The sequence below is a fragment of the Electrophorus electricus genome, chromosome 16 (assembly GCF_041902795.1).
Source record: "Electrophorus electricus isolate QZ-2024a chromosome 16, ASM4190279v1, whole genome shotgun sequence".
Classification (NCBI taxonomy): Eukaryota; Metazoa; Chordata; class Actinopteri; order Gymnotiformes; family Gymnotidae; genus Electrophorus; species Electrophorus electricus.
Genome location: NC_137512.1, coordinates 19,949,443 through 19,959,595, shown reverse-complemented (window position 1 = coordinate 19,959,595; position 10,153 = coordinate 19,949,443). Strand labels below are relative to the sequence as shown.

General features: G+C 36.3%; 1 protein-coding gene and 1 long non-coding RNA gene across 2 annotated transcripts; one reads left to right on the top strand and one right to left on the bottom strand.

Moving 5' to 3' along the window:
• The first annotated feature begins 283 nt into the window (after positions 1-283).
• atox1 (antioxidant 1 copper chaperone) lies at positions 284-3,402 on the top strand. Its single transcript, XM_027003629.3, has 4 exons — positions 284-411; positions 625-697; positions 2,765-2,933; positions 3,085-3,402. Exons 1-3 carry the CDS (start codon positions 406-408, stop codon positions 2,887-2,889), a joined length of 204 nt encoding a protein of 67 aa, XP_026859430.1. The 5' UTR covers positions 284-405; the 3' UTR covers positions 2,890-2,933; positions 3,085-3,402.
• LOC145651779 (uncharacterized) lies at positions 3,279-4,869 on the bottom strand. The gene is made up of 3 exons (XR_014117746.1): positions 4,784-4,869; positions 4,446-4,577; positions 3,279-4,164 (listed from the first exon to the last, which is right to left on the bottom strand). It is a non-coding gene; the product is annotated as an uncharacterized LOC145651779 (long non-coding RNA).
• Positions 4,870-10,153: the final 5,284 nt, after the last annotated feature.

The window sequence follows — 10,153 nt, the reverse complement described above, 5'->3', positions numbered from 1 at the left end:
ATTCACAGCATACACACAACAGAATGTTAGTTATCTGCTAAAAGTTGACAGAATATATGTTGCCGGAGTTAAAGCTAACGCTCTAGCTAACTAGGAATTAGGGGACTGGTGTCTTTCTACACAGTATACAATCTTTGAATCAAGGCTTTTGGGAAAGATAGAAGCTAAAATCTAACCAAACAAAAAACGTTGTGTAAGCGTTAAAATAACTGGAATTAGTTTCTACAAGACCATATTTTCCTCTCACAACTCTCCTACAGTTAGCCAAATTCTAAGTAATTTGTCGATGAGCCCAAGTCATACCGCACAAGTCATCTCTGATACCGTTAACAGGACATCTAACCTAGCTAGCTAGCATAGCTAATTGATTTGAATGTTTTAACCACAACCAAGATATACTGGATCATGGCTGTAAGTTTACATTTTAATTTTAAAGCCCAAGTTCACCAAAGATGAAAGATTTTCTACTGCCTAAGGTCCAAGGGTTACTTTTCCATTTGTGTTTATCTTAGCTAGCCGGCTAACCTGGAACCAAGCTCTGTTTACTTAAAATGACTACGGTTGTTTAGATAATAACAAGGCAGATAAGATATTTAACGAATGAATGTTTGTTTTTGTTTGCAGACCCATGTATTTTTCGTTGATATGACATGCGAAGGATGCTCCGGTGCTGTCGCTCGAGTTCTTAAAAAATTAGGTAACCTAGTGTATGTCTGTATTTGAATACGTGCAACATATAAAGTCAGTCTAACCGAAGTAGAAATCAGTGTGAATTAAAAGGATTGGTTTAACCGCATGCCATCGATACAGTGAGATTCATTTTACCTCTATAGTAATCTGTAATTGTCTAAGACGTGTCTGTCTTTATTGGCGTGATCCATCTCTCTCTCTCTCTCTCTCTCTCTCTCATTCATATATATATATATATATATATATATATATATATATATATATATGAGAATATATATATATATATATATATATATATATATATATATGAATATATATATATATATATATATATATATATATATGAATATATATATATATATATATGAATATATATGAGAATATATATATATATATATATATATATATATATATGAATATATATATATATGAATATATATATATGAATATATATATATATGAATATGAGATATATATATATATATGATACACATATACACATGAATGATATATGAAATATATATATATGAATGAGAGAGAGATATACACATGAATGACATATATGATACACATACACATGAATGATATATGAATGATTTTATATATATATATATATATATATATATATATATATGAATGAGAGAGAGAAATATCCACATGAATGATATATATGAATGAGAGAGAGATATACACATGAATATATGAGAGAGAGAGAGAGAGAGAGAGAGTCAGTTCACTTCTGAGTACAAGACAAAATTATTGGTATCCAGTAGGTCTAACAACTATCACTGCATGTTAAAAAATATGTCACAATATGACCATCATCACTCATGGGATTGTTGGTCATCCCAAATTCAAAATATAAATTTGGGGTTGGCATTGCCCTTGTGGCTACAACCGCATTCACTCATCTGGGAAAGATTTCCACAAGAATTTGGAGTGCATCTTTGAATATATGCCCATTTAGTCAAAGAGTATTTGTGAGGTCAGGCAATGATGTTGGATGAGAAGGCCTCACTTACAGTCAAGGTTCCAGTTCATCCCAAAAGTGTTTAGTGGGGTTGAGGTTAGGACTCTGTACAGGCCACTAGAGTTTCTCCACACCAAATTGATGAAACCATCTTTATGGACCTCACTTTGTACACAGGGGCACAGCCTTGCTGGAACAGGAAATGACCTTACCCAAACTTTTGCCACAAAGCAAAAAGCATTGTCTAATATATCTATGTATGCTGTAGCATTAATATCACACTCCACTGGAACTAAGAGGCCTAGCCCAAATCCTGAAAAAAGGGCCCAAACCATTCTCTGTCCTCCTCCAAACGTTACTGTTGTCACTGTGCATTCCAGTAGGTAGTGTTCTCCAGGTATCAGCCAAACCCTTGTTTGTCAGTCAGACTCTCAGATATTGAAGCATGACTTGTGGCTCCAGAGAACACATTTCCACTACTCTATGGTCAAGTGGTGGTTTGCTTCACACCGCACCACGCCATCCGATGCTTGGCATCTCAGGCTTGTGTGCAACTGCTTGACCATGGAAACCTATTTCACAATGTTCCCAATGCATAGTTTTAGTGTTGCTGTTGCTTCCAGAAGCAGTTTGGAACAGTTGTGAGTGATGGTTATGTGCTTCAGCATTCGGCAGCCCAGCTCTGCGAGTTTGCAGGTCTCCCTCTTGGCTGAGCTGTTGTTTCTCCTAGACACTTCCATTTCACATCAGAAGCACATACAGTTGACCAGGACAGATCAGGCAAGGCAGAATTGTCACAAATAGACTTGTGGCAAAAGTGGTATTCTATGACAGTTTCGTCACCAAGCTCTTCAGTATGACAGATTCTACTGCCAGTGTTTATCTGTGGAGATTGTGTGTCTGTGTGCTTGATTTTAAATGTGTTATCAATGGGAACACCTGAACTCATATATATATATATATATATATATATATATATATATATATTACACATACAATGAGTATAAACAAATGTCCATCTTAAAAGCAATTTTAACATTTTATATTATAGTTTTGCTTCTAATCCACAACCTATAATTCTTAATGTTTTTTTTATGTTAACAGATGTTAAATTTGATATTGACCTTCCCAACAAGAAGGTCTTAATTGAGTCGGACAAAGACAAAGATGTTTTTCTGGAAGCACTGAAAAAGACTGGGAAAACTGTCACCTACATTAATTCGAAATAGACCAGTTAAAAAAGATGAGCAGAACAATCTATGTAGAATACCATGTAAGCATATGTTTTTATAACTTCTGATGATTATTTACTTGGTTGATTAGATTTGACTTTTATTTGCAGTTTGAGTCTTATTAATCTTATTTTGTTTTGCAATGTAAAGTAAACTCTAGCTGCAATACTTTTTCTGTTTTTCTCTTTCCAGTTTCAGATGCAATCATTTGCTGCTAATTTGAAGATCAAGGGCAGTTGTTTGATTATACACCTTAAGCATGAATCCTGTAGCGTGTCTTTGGGGACCAGTGGAGGGAGCATGTTTAATCCGCCCCACTCTGAACCATACAAAGTCATAATCTCATAAATGGAAATGTTTGTAATGGAAGACTGTTTTAGTATAGCTGCCCCTTTTGTGGCTGCTTTACAACCAGTGTAACAGTATAATATGGACATTCATTACTTGATTTTGAAGCCATGCTTCTGTTTATTTGTACACATGCAAAAATAAAGACTTAATTCTTGGTAACCTGGGGTCTTGCTTTTTGAACTTTCACATCTTTGTACAAAATAATTTGCATCAATACAGTTTTTGTTTTCTGACTATTTTGAGGTATCATAAGGAGATTATCTGTTCAACTTTTTGATCAAATACAGTTAGGAATATTACATAGCCCAAAATGAAATACAAAGCCTGAGTCAATATATGCAATTTGGATTAACACTGTGGTATTTATATATTTTATAAATACAATCCGCTATGTAGATTTTATGAGCGTTAGAATAGCATGACATTTTATTTCCCTCCATTTGCCACTGGAGGGCAGCATTGCATGTTAATTAGGTAAACCCATTGTGTTAATCCTATTTCCTAATGAATATAAAACCCAATACATTATTTTGAAATTCATGTCTGGATAGCATACGAATATTGATGTAATATTATCAGTGTATTATGTTGCAAGGGAATGGATCATATCCCTAAGTATGCTGACTACAAACTAAGATTATCTGTTTGTGAGGCAAGATTGACATTAAGAACACTGAGTAGTTAAGGGTAATGTCTTGCTGGGCTAAGGGGACATAGCTGGCATGCCTGGGCAGTTTTGTGAGCTTGCTGACCCAACACTTGAAGAGCGTTGTATAAGACCCAGGGCCACGGACACCAGAGAGCCATAGAAAAGAGCAGTGCAGCAGATGTAAAATGCCCAGCCAAGAAACTTGACCATCTCAGTCAATTGCTTTTCCATGGACACCATGAAGGCAATGAGAGCGATCACGCAAAATGCAACTGTTAAAATAGAAACATCCCAGTCAGTACAGAGTTACACCACAGGGTCTCATTACTTAAGGCTGAGTCACATAGGTCATATTCAAGGACAAAGCTAGCCCAATGTATGTACTACTGCAGTGGCAGCATCTGTCAGGGCTTTTGTGAGTTATTAGGAATCCCATGTTGCCAGATGTGACTGGAATCCAGCCATGCAGCATAAGTGCTCGACTACCCTTTTCTCAATAGTTCGTTAATTACTGCAAATACAAATGAGGATAAACAGCACAGATGGTTCTTACCTGAGAAGATGTTTAAAAGAAGAGCTTCAGTGGCTCGCTTTCCCTTGGTAAGTGCTAGTCTAATGGCAACAAATATGGCCAAGGAAAGTATAGAAGAGCTTGCCAGGAAAACCCAAGTCAGGCTGTAGGAGCCTAAGAAGGGCAGGGGTAAAAGTGCATATCAACCAAAGGATATAGCACTATCTTGTGCTCTTTTAAAAAAAAATGTACAGGCTGAAAGTCTGATTTACATTATCAAAATCTCTAATAATTTATAATGGTATGGCAGGAGTACAATTCACTCTTTGTTGTGTAGAATGTCTGTAGAGATTGGAAGATAGAAAGCAAGGAATGCTTACCCATCCAGGCTGGAAATGTAGTGCAACTAGAGAAGCCTTCATAGCTGTGGCAGATAGCAAATAGGCCTTCAGTCGTTCCCCCAGGCTGCACCAGCCACTCTGGGGCACATAGACACACAGTATACAAGAGGAACTCCACACTTACATGACAAGCAAATTTCAGATTCTTTCTTTCTTTCTTTCGGGTCAGTGGTGCATTGTGGATTGCTGAATTGCAAACATGGATCCTGAAAACCAATATATGTCATTTATCGTAGTTGCTGATTATTTCAGTAGCCTTATCAATCCATGACAGACGAATTCCTTTTTAGGTGCAAGAGAAATTCTTGTCTCGTGTATAAGATGAGAATTTAGATGAGTTTTGTTGATGATAGTCTTCCTAGACAAGATGTTACCCAAAGGGTATGGTTAGCAGAAACACAGTAATATCAAAAAGGGAGCCAGATTGCCTCAAATAGAGCCTGTTTGCTTTCATGCTTTTCAGCAAACAAAGGCTACCTGACAGGCACAGTGCAAACACACACGGAATAGGCCCTGCAGACGTGATTATTTGTAGTGGTTTTTCATCACCTTGGTAAAAGAATAATAGGTCTTTTTCATTGGGCAGGATATTTAAAGCTACACATCATAAAATAGCTTGGGTAACCACATTAATAGATTTATGTAACTAATAGCATATACACCTATTATACACCTATTATACACCTATTAACAATTATGCAAAATAATACAAAACCTATCTAAAATATCTTTATTAGTGGGACCTTTTATTATATAATTATATAATTGCTGTGTTTTGTTTGCTTTTGAAATGGTTGCAAATAACTTTTTTTTTTCAGTTATATAATTAGGCCATGAGAAAGCTTTTTTTTTTTCAGAAAAAAATCAGTTGTTTCTATTCCATATGAAGCAGAGAGGTAACTAATAGGCCATCAGTCAGCAAAAGAGTTCCTCTTAATGCCTGTCCTCATCTGAGCAGTAGGTTGCAGTCTGTTGCCAAATTCAAAATTCCATTTACATCCTGTGTATTTTGGCAGGCAGAGATTATTTGGTATAATTAAAGGGCATGCTGTGCTTGCATTGATGAGCACAAATAGGCATTGTAAAGTAATTAAACACAAGAGAGTTGAAATGCTTAAAAACAGTTAAAATGATAACTAATATCCTATCAGACTGTTTCACTGACAGAATTATTTAACCATTTCAACGGCCAAAATCAGTGAAGTATTTATTACATTTTCCTGTGTATTAAATACAATTAAATTAGATAAATGATATGTTAAATGTTATATATGGATGATGGTTTTTTGTGTCTGAATTCTTTGCCAACTTGAAAAGGAGCCCATTTTTGAGTTGGAGAGATTCTGCTAATATATGGCAGTGATCAGATAGTTCAGCTAGCCAAAGAGTCAACAGAGGCACAGTAATCAGCTCAACATCTATAAAAAGCCTGAGACTAGCACCTGCAGGCATGCCAAAACAGGGCTTTCTCTGATAAAACCTACGTGTGCAGAATCCCACCGCTGTCATGAGATCAGAAAGAGCACCAGGCCAGGTGAACTGTAGCTGAATGACAAGGACAGGACTTTTACATTTTACAAACCCCTATATAAAAACACCACCAACAGTACAGACAACATAGCTAGCATACACTAGACTTTGAGGATGCATTATGTATGAATGTGGGAGGAGTTCTCTATGTTTGTATCAAACTATGATTTTTCTATTATAGTGCTCCACTGTAGTACTTTTGATGCTCACTCCAGCAAAACATTCTCGTGCAAAGGTCAAAGAAGAATTCAGCTGATAAGCCCACAACTCATAGAGGAACTCCTTCCACCTTTAAAAGTGCACAGGGTGTCCAAGATATGTTATGTTCTCTGGCATGCCATACAGGTACAGGCAAGTGCAGCTGCATGAGATAGACGTTTTGATCAGACATCAAGACCAGACATCATTGTCTTCTGCATGCTATGTTTCATATTTACCTCATTAACTCCAGTCTGTTCCCTCTCTACTAATCATTGTTCAGATTTTAAAAGGGGCACGTTTTTATATACACATAGAGTTTATTGTTGAATGTGACGGACATTTGTTTTGCAGCCTTGGTAGCACCTGATAACCAGTAGGTTAAAACTTTTTATATTACCCGAATTATTTAAATTCCAAATACTGTAGTGATTATTCCAAAATGTTCTCCTTTAAAAAGCATTCAGTAGACAGGCTGGTTGGGTCAGTAATTAGATGCAGATTAGTTTTTTGAGGTAAAACTGATGATGTGGCAATATAAGGAAACCTTATTGGATATCACATTTCATTTTTTACCTGTCAGAACAATTTAATCAACCAAATATCTTTTCTGTTGCATAAAATGTTGCAATTAATTTGCTGATGTGATGGTAATCAGAAACACTGGGCCGGCAGAGACCCAGTTATACATTAGACATGCATCACAGTGACATCATTACACAAAATGTAATTTTGTGAAGTGAAAGTAGTAGAAAAGGTTAGATAGAACTTGAGAAATAGAACTAGAATTCTCTATGAACAAGGGGAATCATAATGAATTAAAAATAGATCAATATTTTTTATTGTCTTAATTAAGATAAAGTTTTATTCTCTCTTAAATTCTCTTAAAGGCTTACCAGTTATCTGGACTAACTTTCAAAACCCCTGAATATAATTACTGTGAAAACAAAATTGTAAAAACAAAACAACAACAAGCAAAAATACAAAACAAACAAACAAACAAAAAAATACCCAAACCAGCATTATTAAAAGCTGCTGTAAGCTACTGCTATTTTGAACACACGCATGGACATTAATGTAGGAGCAATGGTCTTGGTTGTTTGTAGCTGTCCACTGAGGTTTTTGCATCTTTGGCTCACCGTCTGGGAGCAGACCCCTCCCTTGGCAGAACAGAATGTGCAGGCAGCAGCTCAGTCCCTGCTGTACACGTCAGCCAAGCTCCAGTGGCGAGGCCCCTTGCTGGCTGGCTGGCTGGAGGCATCCCCCACCCTTGCCCACCTCTTTGCTGCCTCTCTGCCATCACGCCCACTAAGCAGCTGCAGCATAAAGTTACGGGTAGTGGGAGAACCTTGCCACGCTCACTATTCCATTCACTCCCTCCATCTGTCTCCTAGTCATCATTCTCCCACTTGATTGGTCCTCCAGATGCCTCAGTTTCAGTGCTGTCCTCCTTATAGGGAAGTAAACAGAGGAAGGAAAGGATGAGCAAGCATTGTGGTTTTCTGGCATACCTCCTGCTGAAGAGTATGCTCCCTCATTCCCAAAAGTTCTTGTACTAACAGTTAGCTCCCGTAACTGTATTTTTTTATTATTCACATTTTATTTTCATAATACAAGAAACTGTTCTGTACATACAATTTATACAATTCTACTCCCATCCCCATCCTATCACCATTTATCCCCTTAATGATTAATTCCAATCTCTTTACTTTAACCACATTTGGTTTTATATCAAATTAACTCTGAATCACATTTAATTATTTTTATAGCACATAGCACATATATTTTACAAATAATTAACAAATATAGCTTAACTATAGAGAATAATAAATATACATCAGCCTCATACATATCCGCTATGTAGAACGTCCTAATGAGGTCGAATACCTATCCCATTTCCTCACATATATATATTCAGTTTCCCTGCCTATATGTTTGAAAACTTCAAATGCAGCTACTTTTGCCATTTCCACCATACAGTCATAAATTGATGTAACATCCTCCTTTCCACCCTCTTACCAAGACTTGCTTACCTATAATAATACTAGTTTGAATACAGCTACTAGTACATCTATCTCTTCCCGCTAACCCTGACTCATCTCCAGACACAATCAACAGGAAAATAAAATTTGCTTAACCAGAATCTCACATATCATACACCTTAACCCAGAATTCCTGAACTTTACTGCAAGACTATTACATATGTATTAAAAAAAACCTCCTCCAATTTACACCTCCAACATTTTGGTGTATATATTAACTAGAGTCTGAAGTTTGGATGGCAACCAATAAACTTGGTGTGGAATCTAGAAGTGAATAAAACATACCTAATATTCTTAAAAATCCCATCCTACATTTTCTTCTCATGTCTTTTTAAGTGCCAATATATCCGCATTTCCCAAAATCTGACTCATCTTCAAATAATATGCAGTTACTTCATGGCCTTTACCATAATACCTTAATACCCTATACAACAACTCTGCTTCTTTAGGAGCCTCTTCTGTGGATCTAAAGATTCTCAAAAACATCTCTTAGACTTGTGCATATCTAAAATAACAAGATTTGAGAATCTCACATTGTTATACTAATTATATAAAAAAGATTTTACAGTATTTTAAATTATTCTTAATTGTTATTTCCTAAGCATGAACAACATGAAATTTCATGAGCAGCAGTAAGACGAAACATAGAGATCTTACTCACCTGCTTAACTGCTGTTAGTTTTTCATTGCGAAGCTGTCCAACTCAAAATTATATCCTCAGGCCAGTCATTTCAGACAATGATGAGCCTCATCCTAAAAAAGGCTTTGTGTGGTCTTCCTTCAAGGAAAGGTAATAAATGAGAATGTGTGCATTTCCTTATGTCTTCACATAATAAATGCTATTCTTATGCTAGCTTCATGTGTTAAAATGGACAATTATTTCACTTACAACAGTTTAAAACTTTAGGCTGCTTTTGTTAGAAGTTTTAAATAAAAAAATATAGCTTTTGCTATTTACAAAACACAGTAGAGCTGGTTTATCTTAACTGTAAATTCAGACACTGTAATTTACTCCAGTCCCATGTTAATATATTTTGATATTGCTGTTTTCAGTGTGCAAAGGGTTTACACACAGGAAAAACAGCAAAATGACTGAACTGAGGCTTGTCCTTTCTGAGGTTATGATCCTTTTGATTCTGTGGAGCTTTATTGAGGAAACGAAGGCCAAAGATTTTATTGTGTGCAGCATGATTCAGAAACAACTATTTTTATGTGACCTGAAACTATTTTCAGTGTTATTTCCAACATACAATGCAGAGAAGGTGCATTTCAAATGAATCCCATCTCTGGATGGTAATGTGCAGAAGCCAGCATTACAAACCATTATTTATTAAGAAATCCAGGAATCCTATGGCCTTGTATAGACTTGTTAGCCTCTGCAGACAGCGCCACGTCTGCAACCCGAGAGGCAAAATAATTACACCTCCTCCACAGCCTACTCAAACTCCGGCTCCGTTGCAGCCAGAATGGAAAATGCCACGTTGCAGAGCTCCAGTTTTTTTTCCCAGCTTTTTCACATCCAGATGTTTCTCGCTTTACTCAGACTTTTCTAGTACAGACAACAGCAATCAATAGCAGA